The 20,009-nt window shown below is 33.0% G+C and overlaps 1 protein-coding gene across 1 annotated transcript in view; it reads left to right on the forward strand.

Annotated features, from left to right (window-relative positions):
- The first annotated feature begins 1,695 nt into the window (after positions 1–1,695).
- The window catches only part of LOC141288765 (phospholipid phosphatase 2-like), a 45,548-nt gene continuing 27,234 nt past the window's right edge, over positions 1,696–20,009 (forward strand). Inside the window, exon 1 of the mRNA XM_073820934.1 lies at positions 1,696–1,773. Coding sequence (XP_073677035.1) covers positions 1,710–1,773 — 64 coding nt within the window. The 5' untranslated portion in view covers positions 1,696–1,709. The remainder of the gene's footprint in view (positions 1,774–20,009) is intronic.

Consider the following 20,009-nt stretch of genomic DNA (forward strand, 5'->3'; position numbering starts at 1 on the left):
TACTTATAATTACGTATACATTTTTTAATAACATAAATTATATACAATATATAAATTATAATCGACATCTGATTTAACAATTAGGTAGTGATTAATCGTCATTTATGAATACATTAACACTAGAAATATTATAAATACTTTCATATACACTATCGTTCAAAAGTTTGGGGTCAGTAAGACTTGTAACAGTCTTTAAAGAAGTCTCTTCTGCTCATCAAGGCTGCATTTATTTGATTAAAAATACAGAAAAAAACTGTAATATTGCAAAATGTTTTTAAAATATAAAATAATGTTTTTTTTATTTTAACATACTTTAAAATAGAATTTCTTCCTGTGATGAAAAGCTGAATTTTCATCAGCTGTTACTCCAGTCTTAAAGGTTGTATCAGCGATTTCTAGCCTAAAAATAAAGTGTCAATTTCAGCTGACCTTTTTTCACGATCCGCTCGCTGCCTGCCCCATAAATTGTCTGTGAAAAAACCGCGTCTCTCTGGTCAGCCTAGGGTCCGAGATATGCCAAAAAAACAATCGGCACTACCAACCTTTCCACACATAAACAAACATTGTTCCAACCAATCAGCGTCAGGGGTTTGGTGTTGTGGACTTTCGCTCCGCCTCCCTCACATCCCTGCACCAGTAGGAAAGTCCACAACACCAAACCCCTGACGCTGATTGGTTGGAACAATGTTTGTTTATGTGTGGAATGTTTGGTAGTGCCGATTGTTTTTTTGGCATATCTCGGACCCTAGGCTGACCAGAGAGACGCGGTTTTTTCACAGACAATTTATGGGGCAGGCAACGAGCGGATCGTGATGAAAGGTCAGCTGAAATTGACACTTTGTTTTTCAGCCTAGAAATCGCTGATACAACCTTTAAGTGTCACATGATCCTTCAGAAATCATTCTAATATGCTGATTTATTATTAGAATGATCAATGTTGGATAATATCAACAGTTGTGCTGCCAAATATTTTTTGGAACCTTTTTTTTTTTTTTCAGGATTCTTTCATGAATAACAAGTTTAAAAAGTACAGTGTTTATTCAAAATATAAATATTGTATAACAATGTAAATTATTTATTATTAACTTTTAATAAACTTTTAATTATTAACTTAATACATCCTTGGTGAATAAAAGTATTAATTTCTTTTTAAAAAAGTATGTATGTGTTCGCCTGAACACAAGGCAAGGCAAGGCAAGTTTATTTATATAGCACAATTCATACACAATGGTAATTCAAAGTGCTGTACATAAAAAGAATTAAAATCATAATATCATAAAAACCATACAAAAATAAAAATAATAATCACAACAATAAAAAAAACAGAGAATTTAAGATGATTTAAAAATTGAATTAAAATCACAATGTTAGTTTGAACGGGTTAATCTTGTATTATATGTTGAACTCCAGTGTGTGTGAGTGAGAAAGAGAGAGAGCGAGATAGAACACCCATAACGTCAGTAGTGGGCGTGTACCTGAACTAGTAAAGTCTCTTCAAACTGTTCGTGGTTCAGTCTCCACTCTTCAGGCGTCTTGTTCACTCGCGTGAAACTCGCGTCCGTGAAAACACGCAGCGCGGACGCGTTACATCATCAGCGCACCTTAACGCAGGTGACACACACAGGACACCCGGAAGAACAAGCGCATCGACTATCACACAGGTCACTTAAGTTTCAGTTAAGCCCAGAAGAGTCGAGCAGATCACAGTCATGTCAGAACTCAAGAAGAACAAGCTGTTTATTGTGCTGATGGATGTCGTGTGTGTGCTTGTGGGTAAGTTTGATCTTTTGTTACATCTGCATTTCTGTCCTCCATGATCTCAGGCAGATGGTTGTGAAATCCAGCCTTCCAGAGTTCACCAAAGTTCACCTGACACCTTTAACTGTTGCTTTCCATTGAGTACAAGCACATTCAATCTGGGCTAGTGACTATGACAGTGCTGAGTATTAAAAGGAAATGCCATTTAAAATTTGTAAAAAGTTTTTATAAATGTTTGAAACAAGTTAATACCTTTTTCTATTTTTTTTTTTTTGTAAATGTCCAAAATGAATAAATATAGATTCATTTATTATTTATTTGTGTACAAATAATGTGTTAAACTTTTCTCATCAAAGTTACTCAATTTGACATGAACATTCATGTTCATAAAAGGTCAAAGGTCAACATTTTAGTGTGAAAATAAAAGATTTATAAGATTTTTTTTAATGAATTTCAGTTTGACACTATCAGTCACATTTTTTATTTAAATGCATTTATTTGATTTTTTTATGTGAAATATTGTACTATTTAAAATAGCTCTTGACCCAGGACCACAAAACCAGTCATAAGGTTAACTTTTACAAAACTGAAATGTATACATCATATGAAAGCTCAATAAATAAGCTGCTTTCTATTGATGTATGGTTTGTTAGGATAGGACAATATTTGGCTGAGATACATCTATTTGAAAATCTGGAATCTGAGGGTGCAAAATAATCAAAATACTGAGAAAATCACCTTTAAAGTTGTCCAAATGAAGTTCTTAACAATGCATATTACTATTCAAAAATTACATTTTAATATGTTTACAGTAGGAATTTTACAAAAAAATCTTCATGGAACATGATCTTTACTTAATTTCCTAATGATTTTTGGCATAAAAGAAAAATCAATAATTTTGACCCATACAATGTATTTTTGGCTATTGCTACAAATATACCCCAGCGACTTAAGACTGGTTTTGTGGTCCAGGGTCACATGTTTTAAAATGTCATTTATTCCTGCGATCAAAGCTTCATTTTCAGCATCATTACTCCTGTCTTCAGTGTCTCATAATCCTTCGGAAATCATTCTAATATTCTGATTTGCTGTTCAAGAAACATGTTTTATTATTATTGTTATCAGTATATAAAACAGATGAGAATTTAATTCAGGATTCTTTGATGAATAGAAAAAATCCAAAGATCAGCATTTGTCTGAATAAAAAAACGTTTGTAACATTATACACTATACTATTCAAAAGCTTGAAGTCAGTCAAAAGTGATGATAAAGGCATTTATAATGTTACAAAAGATTTCTATTTCAGATAAATGCTGATCTTCTGAACTCATTAAAGAAACCTGAAAAAAAATTCCGCTCGGCTGTTTTTAACCTATTAATAATAATAAATGTTTCTTGAGCAGCAAATCAAAATATTAGAATGATTTCTGAAGGATCATGCGACTGGAGTAATGATAAAATTCTGCGTTGAAATTGAAGGAACAAATTACATTTGAAAATATATTCAAATAGAAAACAGTTGTTTTAAATAGTACAAATATTTCACTCTTTTTTTTTTTTTCAATGGATATCCAAACTTTCAACTGGTGACTGTCTAATTTACCCATAGTGACTGACTGGTGTATACACTGTATGAGGTAAATGTTGAGCAATATAATGCCTCAAGTGTTAAGTTTATATGTCTAGTGTAACATTCCTCCCAAGTGTGTCATAATCGATAACTATGTATTTCATCCCAAAGTAACAAATGTAGAAATTACAGAAACGTGCCAAGATTGGGTGGAGAAATCTGACATTGCAAGTACTTTTAAACATTGTGTTTCCCTTACTACGTATACGATGGTTGCATCCTGTATGTGAATATGATAGTTGTTCAGTAACATAGTATACAGTTGAGTCGAAAAATCTAAGACTACTATTGAAAATATACAGTTGAAGTCAAAAGTTTACATACACTTGATTCTTAATACTGCATTGTTACCTGAATGATCCACAGCTGTGTTTTTTTGTTTAGAGATAGTTGTTCATGAGTCCCTTGTTTGTCCTGAACAGTTAAACTGCCTGCTGTTCTTCAGAAAAATCCTTTAGGTCCCACAGATACTTTGGTTTTTTAGCATTTTTGTGTACTTGAACCCTTTCCAACAATGACTGTATGATTTTGAGATCCATCTTTTCACACTGAGAGACTCATATGCAACTATTATAGATGGTTCAAATGCACACTGATGCTTCAGAAGGAAACCAGTGCATTAGGAGCCTGGGGTGTAAACTTTTGAACGTAACGAAGATACATTTTTAAAAATTTTATTTTGCCTAAATATCATATTCTGTTCATGTAGTACTGCCCTTCAGAAGATACTTGCATGTTCCCCAGAAGACAAAATAAGTTAAGTTTACTCTGATCTTTAAATTCAAAAAGTTTTCAACCTCGGTTCTTAATGCATCAGTTTTTTTTCTGAAGCAGCAGTGAGTGTTTGAACCTTCTGTACTAGTTGCATATGTGAAAATATGGATCTCGTAATCATACAGTCATTGTTGGAAAGGGTTCAAATACACAAAAATGCTGCGGGACCTGAAGGATTTTTCTGAAGAACAGCAGGCAGTTTAACTGTTCAGGACAAACAAGACAGACAAACAACACAGTATTAAGAATCAAGTGTATGTAAAATTTTGAACAGGGCCATTTTTATAAATTCAACTATTATTGTGTCTTGTGGACTATATGTAAAGGTCTTTTATGTGAGGTATCTGATTCAGGTCAGTACTAGATAAAAAATAACATGCATTTAGTATGAGCCCTCTTATTTTGGTATAATTAACATTTTGCAGATTTTGCAAAGGTGTATGTAAACCTTTGACTTCAACTGTTAATACTAACAATTGCATTGCAATATTATATTGTGACCTGATGATCATGATTTCAGTTGATAACGTTACACTGTCATCAATCAATATTTTTACCATCTGATAAAATCATTTTGAAACCATTGCACCATGGAGCTTCTCATACGTTCAGAGCTTGTTCACACATGCAGTGCTTTATTTGAAATGAATCAGTCTTAAAAAAATGGGCACTCTTTATTTCCATAATGATTAGTTCAGATGTAGCAATCATTATAACTGTGGCTGACATGTCCCCCCCCCCACCCCCCGCTTTGATTAGAGCTCTTTGTTGTGAAGATTCAGCTTTATAGTTCCCTACTACCTATTGAGGCAGCACATAATAACACCTGTAATGTTACACCGGTGAAATGAACCACGCAAGCATTATCAGATGCACTCAGCTGTATCCTCTGAAGCATAAATCAGCACAGTAACAAAGGCGACCTTTAGGAGTGTCTCCATCAGTGCTTGATTACAGCTGAAGGGAACAATGCCTTCTACATACTGCAGCTCATATATGCTTCACTTCATCTGTGTGGTCTGTCCAAATGACTCAGCATGGAGTGAATAGCATTTGTAAATCAGTTTGACTTGGTTCACTAAGTGTGAGTCAGATTTACAACCAAGAAGCGTTCATTAACAGCTGCTGACTCAGCAGATTCTCTCACAGATGAGATCTGATGAGTCTCAAAATCAGGATATCAGAGCCAAGGATTGGTTTGTTGGGATCTGTTTTCACTTAAGCAACAGTTCCCCCGAAAATGGTGATTCTGTCATCATTTGCGTTTCAGCAATGACAAAAGGAGCAGTAAAAGCCCTGTAAAGCAGCCGTATGACTTATGCATGATATATAACTATCAGACAGAAAGTTTTTCAGTTTATTCCTCATACAAATGGCTTCAAAAGACTTGTCTTTGAGTCATATGGAGTACTTTTATATAGTCTGCAACAGTGCCCCGCTTTTCAGCGACTTTAGCTCTTTGTCGTTCTTTTTTTAACAATGGAATTTCAATTTTCTTTGTTAAAGAGTTATGCAACCACTTATCATCTACGAGGTGAATCAGAACATTGTAAATTGCAAATGTTGATTTGAAGCAGAAACCTTGAATATCCGACAATGAGACAAAGGTACATGAATATACTTAATGGCTTTAATGAGGGAATTCAAGGACTACAATGAATCAAATTAAAGATGATGGAGAAATATGTGCAATTATTGATTTAAAGGGATAGTTCACCTAAAAATTTAAATTCTCGTATGATTTATTCACTGTCAAGTTGTTCCAGACCGGTATGAGTTTCTTTCTTCTGTCGAACACAAAAGAAGATATTTGTGAAGAACGTTGATTAGCAAACAAGTCATTGAAAAAAATAATATGGAAGCCACTGGCTACCATCAGCTGTTCATTTTTGGATGAACTATCCCTTTAAGATGTATTTTATATATTATGTTTTATTGCAAAATGTGCATATATATGATAGCTTATCTTAGTAAGGCTAAGATTTTGGATACTTTTGGTGTAATTTTTTTTGTCCCTCTTGGTGAGGATGTAGTTGCAGAATTGTTTTGTTTTCCAATAATTCCAATAATAGTTGTTAAACATTAGTATTTTACAAATAAGCTTTAATAAAAGCGTATACCATTGGTTAACAACCTTGTAGCTCACAGAAGGTCTGTTTTTAATGTTAAGTTATTTTTATGCGGAGAAAATTGTGATTTTTGCTTCCTTTAGCAGTTTTGGCCTTTTTTTTAAGTAATAAATGTATTTATTGATTGATTTATTGGTTTATTTGAATAAATAACAACAAAATGTTATATTGTGGTTGAAGTTTTACTTTAAAACAACTGTAAACAAGGCAAATGCCTATATAGTAGGGTTGGGTTTTGACACATTTGATTTGATTCTGATTCGCAAGCTTGCGGTTCAGTTCGATTTCTGATTCGATTCAATCTTGATCATTTTGGATATATATATATATATATATATATATATATATATATATATATGAGTTACAGTACATGGCAAATTTTCTCTAGGAAAACAAAAATCCTAAAAAACTAATGCTGTAAAATATATACGAGAATCAGTTGGTAGGCTTCTACTAAAATATTGAAGATTAAAATTAACTGATTTTTATACAAATTTATATACTTAAAATGACACTCAGTTATAGTTATACTTATAGTAGTTTTACAATTACATAATTATATTTCTAATCAAAATCGTTTTTTTAAGAAATATAACCATTTATGACATGGCTGTCTTAAAAACTTAAAAACAAGTTTATGGTCACCAAATATGTTTTTTTCGTAGGTAAATGTGACGTAACATGACATCGTTTGCAAGCTGTTATATATTTAAAACGCTGATTGAGCGATTACATAAAGATACGGATTTCAGAAAGTTGTACTCTTTCTTTTAAAATACCTTAGATGTTTATTAATCCGTTTACGTGGACGTCAAACTTCCATTTCTCTTGAACTGAGATGCTACAGTGACCTGTAACTCCATGTTAAATGTGCCAAAACGGCATTTATTGTTTGAATACTGCAATCAAATAGACAGAATTTGAAATTTGAGACTTTGTTTCATATGAAAAGTGAAAAAGCTGTTTGTGATTTATTTAATTACATTAATTACTCACCCTCATGTTGTTTCAAACCCTTAAAGGATAACTATTGCCAAAATGCAACCAGGGCTGTTTTTTTTTTTTTTTTTTTTTTACTGTAAACGAGACAAACATATATCTAAAAGCATAATTACGACAAACGAGCCGTTTTTGAGATTGACCATGATTTCGTTTTGTAGTCAATGGCCGGTGAATGGGAATACTAGGGGCATAACTTTGAGCGCATCAAAATCTATATTTTTACAACACTAAGAAGGCTCGACACACCATGAAACTTTGCTCGAAGTATCGCCTGGGTCTCTACACATGAACTCCAGCATTGAGAACATTGTTTGTGTACACAGAGTTTACTAAAATCGACGCTTCTTGACTGGCAAGACGGCTGCGAGTGGAAACCCAAACAGTGAAAGTGAGTTGTTCAAAACTTTCTTTTTAGTAAACTCTGTGTACACAAACAATGTTCTCAATGCTGGAGTTCATGTGTAGAGACCCAGGCGATACTTCGAGCAAAGTTTCATGGTGTGTCGAGCCTTCTTAGTGTTGTAAAAATATAGATTTTGATGCGCTCAAATGTATGCGCGGTGAATCTCTGACAAGCTACGCCATATCGCGCTAAATATCGAATGCGATATTAAGCTCGATATGGCGTAGCTTGTCAGAGATTTACGTTTCTGTGTATCAATTGCCGCTCCAGCGGAACCTGATGTTCCTTCCCAACATAGCTTTGCAGCTGAAAACTCTTATTATATTCTCATAGTGATACACACGTAATACGAATAAGTTACCAAATATAAATATAATCACTTAAGCACATAGCACACTTCTCCAGGTAGATTACATTAAACAGGCAAAAACTCTCAAGGAGTATACAAAAACTCAGCACGCCGCATAACAGCTTGCTGCCGCAAGTGAAGGAACCCGCCATCTCTCTTAAACCAGCTGGACTGCCTCTGATTGGTTCTGGTGCTCCGCCCTAATGATGACTGACAGATGAGTCAGCCAGTCACAGCGACCTAGAGGTGGGATTAACAGAAAGAAAACTCAATGAACGCACAACACACGTGTAGTGCATCAGCGAGTAAAAGCATCAACATTCCCACGCCAGCGAAACGCACGTGGAACGTAACAGGAACGCACGTGATGGAGATTTACTACAAATCAAAGCACCGGCTTCATTGACTAAACGCGCCTCACAATATCGTTCGATATATTGCACAGCCCTAGTTGAAGGCTTCTGTTTTTACACCAAATAAAGGCTACGTTATTGTAGAACAATTGTACAACAATTAAATTTGTGTTTCATCTGAGTTTCATCTGACCATAAAACAGAAGACCAGAAGTCTTCAGCAGAGCCCAGATTCATCAGGATGGCCTTGGTGGTGATCCTTGGATTCTTTTTTACCTCTCTGACTATCCTCCTGGCCAGCTCAGGTGTCACTTTTGGCTTCCGACCACGTCCTCTGAGAGTTTCTCACTTGTATTTTTTAATAATAGTTTCCACTGTAGCCACTGGAACTTCAAAACATTTAGATATGGTCTTATAGCCATTTCCTGACTTGTGAGCAGCCACAATGCGCAGCCGCAGGTCCTCAGTGCTCATTGCTTTAGAACAGCTTGGACTATTTGGAATGGTATAGAACTTTGGATTTTCCCATAGACTGTGACAGTTTGCAAATGGTATGAAAGATTTTGGACATGCCACTTTTTGTTCAAATGTAAATAAAAGCTGAGAAATATATTTTTCCACAATGATGCCTCTTGTACATCATCTTATCTTTTGGGAGAAGCCTGTGTCATTTCCGGTAAAAAAAAAAACCTTGCTGGTTGAATAAAAGTAACTTTAAGTCAGAATTTGTCAGGGGTATGAATAATTTCGGGCTTGACTGTATATTATTTACCCAGCTCTACTATAGAGAGCAGATATTGACTGTGTGAATGATATTTCCTGGCAGTGTGGGTGTGGCATGCAGGTAAAGCCCACCTGTGCCTTTTAGCGGGAAGACGTTAGTGTGCACCATCAGGAAAGACGAACTCAAACAAAGTGGGCTGACGCACTGAAACCCATGCTTGGGTTTGTCTATGCGTTCTTGCTGTGCCGTTTGCGTCTGTAAATGTGCTGCGATGCTGCATGTCAAGGCTTGCTGTAGAATCTGGTCTGTGCAAGTTTGGCTTTGATAAAGTCTCACGCTATTCTCTGCTGTCAACACAGGAGAGGGACTACTCTCAAATCATCCCCATTTACGTGTCTGTCCAGACCAAGGCAAATATTTGTGCATGTGTCTGGCTATCCGGATTCTTCAAACTATAGAAGAATCATTTTTGGTTCCACAAAGAACCATGTCTTTCTCACCTTTAATAATCTGAAGAACCTTCTTTTGCCACAAACAGAAAGGTTCTTCAGATGTTTAAGGTTTTAAGACAAAAAAGGTTCTTCTATGGCACCGTGAAGCACTTTTATTTTTCATAGTGTAGCTTAGTGAGATTTAATTAAATCAAGAAATGCTCTGCATGTTTCAGATTGAAGCGAAATAATATGTATTTATACACAGGCAGCTTGTGAGCCAGTGTTTCAATAAGTGTAAAAAATACTTTGTTTAGTAATAAGCCAGCTATAGCAACCCAGAACATACATATATATTTATGCATATTTCAGTCATGCTTATCTGTATAGACAAACATTTGAGGGAAAAATACATTTATTGCGAGTAATATTGAAAGTACAAGCGAAATGATCTCCTTTCAAATTCTCTAAATTGTTATTTAAAAAGATAGGTGCTAATCTTCCGTGATTATGGTTCATCTCCACCAGACCAGCCTTTCTAGACCAGTTTACACCTCATTGGTAGGCCTTTGTAGGGTTTGGTATAGGAAAATCTGCCTTCGGATTGGCAGGTTGCATTGTTTGTGACCTTTGAGCGAATCCTCAGACGTCCACACCCCTTAAAACTTCATACATGCACATCAGTGGCTGTAGAAACGTTTCAAAGCTCTTTATAATGAAACTGGAAGACAGTATATCAGATTTCAAATGCTGTTCCATTAAAGAGTCACTCTTCAAAATAAAGGGTTTTTTTGCTGTGATGCAACATTTTTATTTCCACTATAAAGAACCTTTTGTGGAATGGAAAGATTCCATGGATGTTAAAGGATTAGTTCACCCACGAATTAAAATGTCCTTATAATTTACTCAATCCCTAATGTCATCCAAGATGTTCATGTCTTTCTTTCTTCAGTCGAAAATTAATAGAGGTTTTTGAGGAAAACATTCCAGGATTTTTCTCCATAGTGGACTTCAGTGGTGGTCAATGGGTTGAAGGTCCAAATTGCAGTTTCAATGCAGCTTTAAAGGGCTCTACACAATCTTAGCCGAGGAATAAGGGTCTTGTCTAGCAAAATGATCGGTCATACAAATTTATATGCTCATCTTGCACTAGCTTGACTTCATGCATTATGTAGTCACGATGGAAAGGTCATGCATGACATACTTGGAAATACCAACCCAATGTTTACAAAGTGAATGTGCAAAAAAAGTCAAATGCCCTTTACAGAAAAATTATGACAACGATGACTTCCAAAGTGATTACATAATGCATGGAGTCATAGACGCTGGTTAAAAGTATATACATTTTTGAGAATTTTTTTTTTTTAGGAAATGACTAATTATTTTACTAGATAAGACCCTTATTCCTCTGCTGGGATCATGAAGAGCCATTTGAAGCTGCATTAAAACTGCAATTTGGACCTTCAACCCTTTGGCCACCACTGAAGTCCACTATATGGAGAGAAATCCTGGAGTGTTTTTCTTAAAAGCCTTAATTTCTTAACAACTGAAGAAAGAAAGCCAAGGATGATATCTTGGATGATATGGGGGTGAGTAAATTGTCAGGAAATTGTAATTCTGGAAAGGTTCTTCAAGGAAGCATCAATGCCAATAACAAATCTTTATTTGTAAGAGAGGTGTATAGGGCCGTGAAACTTCATCTCAGTTACTTGATTTCCTTTTTCCATTGATGCATCAGCAGTTTTCAGAAGAATTCATGAGTTCATGTTTGTGGTTGGCTTGTAAAATCCTCCACAGGATGCAGAGGTTGAGTCTCTGCTCTTCTGTCTTTCCCCTTCTCATGTCCCACAATTCCCACCGATTATTAAAAATGCAGACGTCTATGTTAAGTATGTATAGAATGCACAAACGTCCAAGCCTCCTTGAAGAATGCTAATTACAGGATTTCCTCAAACTATATGGGCTATAGAGTTTAATTAGAAGAAAATGTACCCTCTTGTTGTTTCAAATCTGGGCGACTTTCTTCTGTGGAGCACAAAATATTTTTTAAAGAACGCTGAGCTTTAAACAACATTTTTACCTATCTTTTTTAATGTTCTGCAGAAGAAAGAAGGTTTTACAGGTTTGGAACGATAAAAGAACATTATACGATTGTACAAGGTGCTCATAGTGCTTGAAGCACTTGAATTTGACATTTTGAAATTTAAGTCCTGGAAAATTTTGAAAATGGCAATATTCCTGATGAGGTACTTAAAAAGTGCTTGAATTATTGTCAGACAATATGTGACCGTGGACCACAAAACCAGTCTTAAATAGAACAGGTATATTTAAGGAATAGCCAGCAATACATTGTATGGGTGAAAATTATAGATTTTTCTTTTATGCCAAAAATCATTAGGATATCAATGTTTTTGTAAATTTCCTATCGTAAATATATCAAAACTTAATTTTTGATTAGTAATATGCATTGCTAAGAACTTATTTGGATAACTTTAAAGGCGACTTTCTCAATATTTTGACTTTTTTTGCACCCTGAGATTCCAGATTTTCAAATAGTTGTATTTCTGCCAAATATTGTTCTATCCTAACAAACAATATGTCAACGAAGCTTATTCATTCAGCTTTCAAATAATAAGCATATATCTTTTGCACACAAAAATTCTTGCAATAAAAAAAATATATATATACATTTTTTTTGGCCTATTTCAGTTATATATTTCATGTCATAAAACTGTCGCGCTAAACGAGTGAGTATTAGCACTGACAGTGTCATGTAAGGAAGTGACTTAATTTATTAAAAGAGTCATTCATTTAAAAAATAATAATAATAAAACCATTGTGTTACAACATGATTCACTGTTTCAAAGCACTCCAATCGGAACATTGCATATCGCAAATCATTTGATTCAGATTGGGCCTTCAAAATGTGTATCGCGAATCATTTAATTTAGATCAGGTCTTCGGAGCGGGTTTGCGAATCATTCGACTTAGATCAGAACTTTGCATATCGCGAATCAATTGATTTTAGATTAGATTGAAATTGTGTACAGCAAATCATTTGATTTGGATTTGGAACATTGCATATCACAAATCATTTGATTTAGATCAGGACTTCAGAGCGGGTTTGCGAATCATTCTGTGAATTGAATGATTCACGATCCGTGCTCCGAGTCCTGATCTGAAATGATGGCTCATGAATCATTGTTCAAATTATTCATTAGTCAGGGACTTCAGAGCATGGATCGTGAATCATTTGATTTAAATTCAGAGGGGGTTCGTGAGTATTAACCTAGGAGCGTGGGTCAATAATCATTTGATTCAGATTCAAAATTTGCAGATATTTTGAGGTAAAATCGTGAATCATTTAATTCAAATCAGACTTGATGTTTTGCAAATCTTTTTTTCTGGTAAATGAGAGAGCAGTGCTTGAAGTCTTCGAAAGTCCTGCAATTGTAATTTAATGTATTTGTACCAGCCCTATAAGAATAAATAATGACTGACTTTTCACTTTGGGTCCTTTAATACTTTAAAAAATGTGCCTCTAGTTCTTCAGACATGATCTGAACCTGAGAAAGTTTGCATTCCTCAAAAACTCTTTTGTTTGACTCAAATACACCCTGTGCATATCCGTGAGAAATGTCTGTGTGTGATGGTCCAGTACAAGTTGTCATCAGCGTATTTAATCAAATATTTAGTCTTATTTCATACCCATGAAGCGGAGTAGTGAGGACGAGTTCCTAACATTTAATTTGGAGTGTTTTGTTCTCTTCTCTCCGAATTAGTCTGGGACGGCCCGGCCAGATAACATCGGAAAACATGCCAATCTGATTTAACCCAAATCCTCAGATTTTTCAGAGAAGCTGTTGTGTTAAGCGCTTAGAGGCTCCGTCTTTAATTCTTATCAGATGCTTTCCTTCCTCCTTTTAAGCCACGCTTCAATTTCCCCTCCTTACATCTGTGCGAGTCTGTCAGATCGCCTCATATTCTTCACAGACGCCCATATTTCCTCATTTAAACGTTTAAGCTATTATGTGGGCACAAATGGCCGACAAATTATAAAATAATAGGACATACTGGAAGCTTTCTAGTTTTCTGTGTCATGCAGCTCATTTACAGTGACTGCATTACAAATTTACAAACTATCTAGACAATGTTGCATAAAATAAGCAAGTTCCCCAGATCATAGTATGTTGAAAATAGCATGTAAAATAGCATCTTTTCTTTGCACACGATTCTTTAGAAATCCTTCTAATATGCTGATTTGTTGCTCAAGAAACATTTCTGATTATTACCAATGTTGAAAACAGTTGTGCTGCTTCATATTGTTAACTAATAATGTGTAAACTATTATTTCTTTCAGGATTCTTTGATGAATATAAAGTTCTGAAATACAATGTTTTACCATCGCTTTTAATGCATCATAATGCATATCGGCTAAATAAAAGCATTAATAAAAATCTCAACTACTACAACTCTCTGCTAAAAGACCTGATTTTGGGGTATATAATGGTTATCTTTTGCTGTTTTTATTATGTTTATGATTATTTTTTTAGCGCTGAGCCATCTTTTTTCAATATTTTTTTATTTTAATTTAAATTTAATTTATTTTTAATTTTATCACTTTGTAGTTATAAATTGGATGTATTTTTTTTTTTAGAACTGTGTGAACTTTTTTCATTTTTTGAAATATTTTATTGTATTTATTATTTGTTTTTATTATTATTTTTTTAAAGAAATGTATTATGTATTTATTATTTGATTTTATTATTTTTATTTAAAAATTCAGCAAGGTTGCATTTAATTGATCAAAGGTGACAGTAAAGATATTTGTAATGTCACTAAAGATTTCTATTTCAAATAAATGTTTACTTTTCATCAAAGAGTCATAAAAATATAAAGCTTTCCACAAAAATGATTCTTAACCATTGAAAATAAGAAATGTTTCTTGAGTAGTAAATCAGTTATTTAACAAGTTATTTACATTTTCTCTAATAAATAAATGTACAATTTTGGGGTCGTGGATTTGTAAAATATTTTTTGAAGAAGTCTCTTCTGCTCACCAAAGCTGCATTTATTTGATTAAAAATACAGTAAAACAACAGCAAAATTGTGAGAAATTATTACAGCTTAAAATAGTTTTCCGTTTTCTGAATATATTTTAAAATATAATTTATTTATTTTTATTTATTTTATTTTATCATTTTTTTTAAGGAAATTATTTATTTATTCAACAAGAATGCATTCAATTAATCAAAAGTGACAGTAAAGATATTTGTAATGTTAGTAAAGATTTATATTTTGAAAAGACTGTTTAGTTTTCATCAAAGAATCATAAAAAAATATCCAAAAAAATATGATTATTAACATTTGAAAATAAGAAATGTTTCTTGAGCAGTAAATCAGTTATTTAACAAGTTATTTACACTTTCTGTAATAAATAAACGTACAATTTTTGGGTCGTAACATTTGTAAAATATTTTTTTAAGAAGTCTCTTCTGCTCACCAAAACTGCATTTATTTGATTAAAATGACAGTAAAAAACAGCAAAATTGTGAGAAATGATTACAGCTTAAAATAGTTTTTCGTTTACTGAATATATTTTAAAATATAATTTATTTATTTTAATTTATAATTTTATTTTATTATTTTTTTTAAGAAATTTATTTATTCAGCAAGAATGCATTAAATTGATCAAAAGTGACAGTAAAGATAATTGTAATGTTACTAAAGATTTCTATTTTGATTAAATATTTACTTTTCATCAAAGAATCATTAAAAAATATAAGGCTTTCCACATAAATATGATTATTAACCATGTTTCTTGAGCAGTAAATCAGTTATTTACAAATGAAATCTTTTGAAATATTATATTTTACTCTCAATCACTTTTAATGCATCATAGTGCATATTTGCTGGATAAAAAAATGTACTGACCTCAAACTTTTTAGTGTTTAAACCTAAAAGTGAGGTGAACGTGAACTTGAAAATAATGAATTTAGCTACATGTGATCTGGCGAAACTGGTCATATCTCTTAAATAATACAAACTCCCTATTAAAAGAGCTGATTAAACCAGCTTAAGCTGGTTTACAAGTATGACCTGGTATCCCAGCCTGGCCAAACAATTGTTAAGCTAGTCAGCCAACTTGTTTCTCAGGCTAAAAAGTGTCCAAAACCCTTTTAAATCTAGCCAACCAGACCAGCCAGACCAGCTCATGCTGACGTCACAGAAGTACATACTTGAATGTGTAGTATAGAATGCATATGTAGGCTGTGTTTTAGGGTTTTAGAATGTGTGTGTGTGTGTGTGTGTGTGTGTGTGTGTGTGTGTGTGTGTGTGTGTGTGTGTGTGTGTGTGTGTGTGTGTGTGTGTGTGTGTGTGTCTTGTTTAGTAGACTGAAGAGTGAATGAATCAGATAATCAGGTCTGTCTTCACTCCGCTGAACATTCAGAATGCATGAAACAAAACCGCAGACCACATGACAGACCGAACGAGGGATCAGAGGAGAGCAGGAGAGATGTGGGTGGTGATATTTGGAAATGAGGGAAAGAAAGAAAGGAATGGGCTGAAGTAAGGAGGGAAAGAAAGAGGTGGACTGGAGGAGGGAGGGGGTCTGTCCTGTCCTGTGTGGATTAGATGTGTCGGGTTTAACTGCCAGTTCTGTGAGCACATACCACTGAGGATTACTCACTCACACACTTTCACTCTCACTCTCACACACACACACACACACACACACACACACACGTGAGTGGATCAAGAACTGAAAGGAACTTTTGAATGTAACTGTTGGGGAACTAGGACATAATTTAGGCATGGTTCCAAAAATTAGTGGCCTACATATGCAGCATTTTAATACTCTTGTCAGTTCCAATTATAAATTGGTTATATTTTTAGAACTGCGCCTTCTATTCTATTCTATTCTATTCTATTCTATTCTATTCTATTCTATTCTATTCTATTTTTTTATTTTATTCTATTTTTATTCTATTTTATTGTATTCTATTATATTTTTTATTTTATTTTATTTTATTTTACTCTATTCTATTCTATTTTATACCATTTTAATTTTTTATTTTATTTTATTCTGTTTTGTTTTATATTTGATTTGATTTTAATATCACTCCCAAGTTATAAATTTAACATATATTTTCATTTTCATCATTTAATTCATCATTGTATTTAATTATTTAAGTTAATTTATTATTTTGTTCTATTATTTATCACTCACAAGTTATAAACTGAATATATTTTAGAACTGTGCCAACTTTTACATTTTATATTTTGGCAGTATTATATTTTTATTTATTTATTTTTTATGTTTTATATTTTTCTTTCTCTGTTATTTAATTTTTTTTTTACTTTCACTCCCAAGTTAAATTAATTATTTTAATATTTAATTCATCACTGCCAAGTTATAAATGGGATATATTTTTTTTAGAACTGTGCCAACTTTTTTCATTTTTTTTCAATATTTTATTTTACTTATTTAAAAAAAAATAATAATAATATATATATATATATATATATATATATTTTTTTTTTTTAATCTTTTTATTTTTAAGAAATTATTTATTCATTCAGCAAGGATGCATGTTTTCTTTTCATCAAAGAATCATTAGGATTTTTAAAAAGTTTTTTAAAGAAGTCTCTTCTGCTCACCAAAGCTCTAATTATTTGATAAAAAACATACAAATACAAAAAAAATTACAATTTAACATAGCCGTTTTCTGCTTAAATATGTTTTAAAATGCACTTTTTATTAAAATAAATAAATTATTTATTCAGCAAGGATGCATTGAATTGATCAAAAGTGACAGTAAAAATATTTTTGTAATGTTGCTAAATATTTTTATTTCAAATAAATGCTTATTTTTTTATGAAAGAATCCTGAAAAATATAAGGCTTTCCACAGAAATATGAAGCTGCACAGCTGTTTTCAGCATTGACAAAGTTTTTTGAGCAGCAAATCAGCATATTAGAATGATTTCTGAAGGATCATGTTACACTGAAGACTGGAGCAATGATGCTGAAAATTCAGCTTTGATCATAGGAAAAAATTAAATTTTTTAAATAACTGTTTTGTAGTTGAATATATATGATGCTTCGCATCACAGGAATAAATTACATTTTAAAATATATTTAAATAGAAATCAGTTATTTTAAATTCTAATAATATTTCACATTTTTAGTTTTTACTGTTTCTTTAATCAAATAAATGCTTTGTGATTGCAGTTTCTATATGCAGTACTCTACTACTTCCTCTCTGTTATCATCTTTCACTCAAACGTTTTTAACATTTGCTTCATCCTGTCTAACTTGTGCTATAGTGGGTCACAGCCCTAAATGTCTTCCTTCCAGATCCATTTCTTCTTGCTAAACGACAACAGCTGCAAAACAGCTAATATTCATCTGGGGTCACTGAACGATGTTTGTTGTTTAGTGACCCCTTTCTAAAATCCTCCTCTCTGATTGGTGCAGACACTCTGTAGGGTGTTTGTTAGTACAAACTGTTAGCCCAGTGTTTGAGTGTGTCAGCATGATGGAAATCACACAGATTGACATTCTCAGTATGTCCGTTTCTCAAGTTCATTGAAAATTGCTGTGTGTTTTTTTGCATTTTCTCAAAAGTGGGAACCTATGAAGCACACACACCCAGTTTCCAGTCTCTAGATATGTATTCAGTGTAACTTTGTGGGTTTCTTTTTGCTTTGTTTGGCCAACTACTAATAAAAGATACAGCTAGACTGTGTAAATTGACATTGAATAAGCAGCAGAAAAGCCTTGAACACTGCTAGACTCTGATAGAGTTCATAATGGTGTACACTATCAGTCAGAGGTTTTTGGGCAGTAAGATTTTTAATGTTTTTTAAGTCTCTTCTGCTCACCAAGCCTGCATTTATTTGATCCAATGTACAGTAAAAACAGTAAAAAAAAAATTAAATGTTTAAAATAACTGTTTTCTATCTGAATATATTTTAAAACATAATTTATTCCTGTGATTTCAAAGCTGAATTTTTAGCATCATTACTCCAGTCTTCAGTGTCACATGATCCTTCAGAAATCATTCTAATGCTGATTTGCTGCTCAAAAAACATTTATTATTATTACTATGTTGAAAACAGCTGAGTAGATTTTGTTTTAGGTTTCTTTGATGAATAGAAAGTTCAGAAGGACAGCATTTATCTGAGATAAAAAGCTTTTGTAACATTATAAATGTAAATTTAAAGCATGCTTGCTAAATAAAAGCAGCCTATTAACTTCTAGAATTTATTTTCTAAAATTATACTGACTGGAAGCTTTTGAACAGTATAGTGTATAATATTACAAAAGCGTTTTATTTCAGATAAATGCTGATCTTTGGATCTTTCTATTCATCAAAGAATCCTGAAAAAATGTACTCAACTGTTTTACATTTTGATAATAATAAAAATGAACAGCAAATCAGCATAGTAGAATGATTTCTGAAGGATCATGTGACACTGAAGACTGGACTAATGATGCTGAAAATTAAGCTTTGATCACAGGAATATATTAAATTTTTTAAATAACTGTTTTGTAGTTGAATATATTTTAAATAGTAAAAATATTTCACAATTTTGGATCGAATTTTACTGTTTTGGATCTAATAATTCTATTTTATTATATTTTAGAAACATTTATAATGCTACAAAAGATTTCTACTTCAGAGAAATGATGTTCTTCTGAACTTTCTGTGCATCAAAAAAATCTACAAAAAAATTCTACTTAGCTGTTTTCAACAGTAATAATAATAAAAATGTTTTCTGAGCAGCAAATTAGAATATTAGAATGATTTCTGAAGGATCATGTGACACTGAAGACTGGAGTAATGATGCTGAAAAATCAGCTTTGAAATCACAGGAATAAATTACATTTTAAAATATATTCAAATAGAAAGCAGTTATTTTAAATAGTAAAAATATTTCACAATATTACGGTTTTTGCTGTACTTTAGATTAAATAAATGCAGGCTTGGCGAACAGAAGAGAATTTTTAACTGGTAGTGTATGATGAGTGTTGACCTCAGCTCTTCTTTCTGCTTGCCTGTTAAATGTTGAGAGGTCACTGTCCTTTAAGTGTGCTTTCATACATCCTGCACTTGATTAATGGTGCATTAATTTCCGCTTTACATCATTTAAACACTAAATATGTCAGGACTTGTGATGTTGAGGGCAGCATGTTTGAAACAGCTTTGATCAATCTGACTGAAGTGACTTTTTGTTCTGTTCCTGTCCTTTTTCTGTAATTTCCTCTGACCTAGTTTGTGCATTCTTTGAGACCCTGTCTCTTCATATATTGCGTTGTCTTTGTTGGAAAGACTTAAAAAGATTAGACTTGAGATATTTGCCTGGAAGTCATTGTCATCATGTAAATTCTGTCATCTTGTTTTGATATTATGCAGAGATGCAGTGTTTTCTCTCAGTGGCTGTGGTCA

This window comes from Garra rufa, chromosome 16, assembly GCF_049309525.1.
Source record: "Garra rufa chromosome 16, GarRuf1.0, whole genome shotgun sequence".
Taxonomy (NCBI): Eukaryota; Metazoa; Chordata; class Actinopteri; order Cypriniformes; family Cyprinidae; genus Garra; species Garra rufa.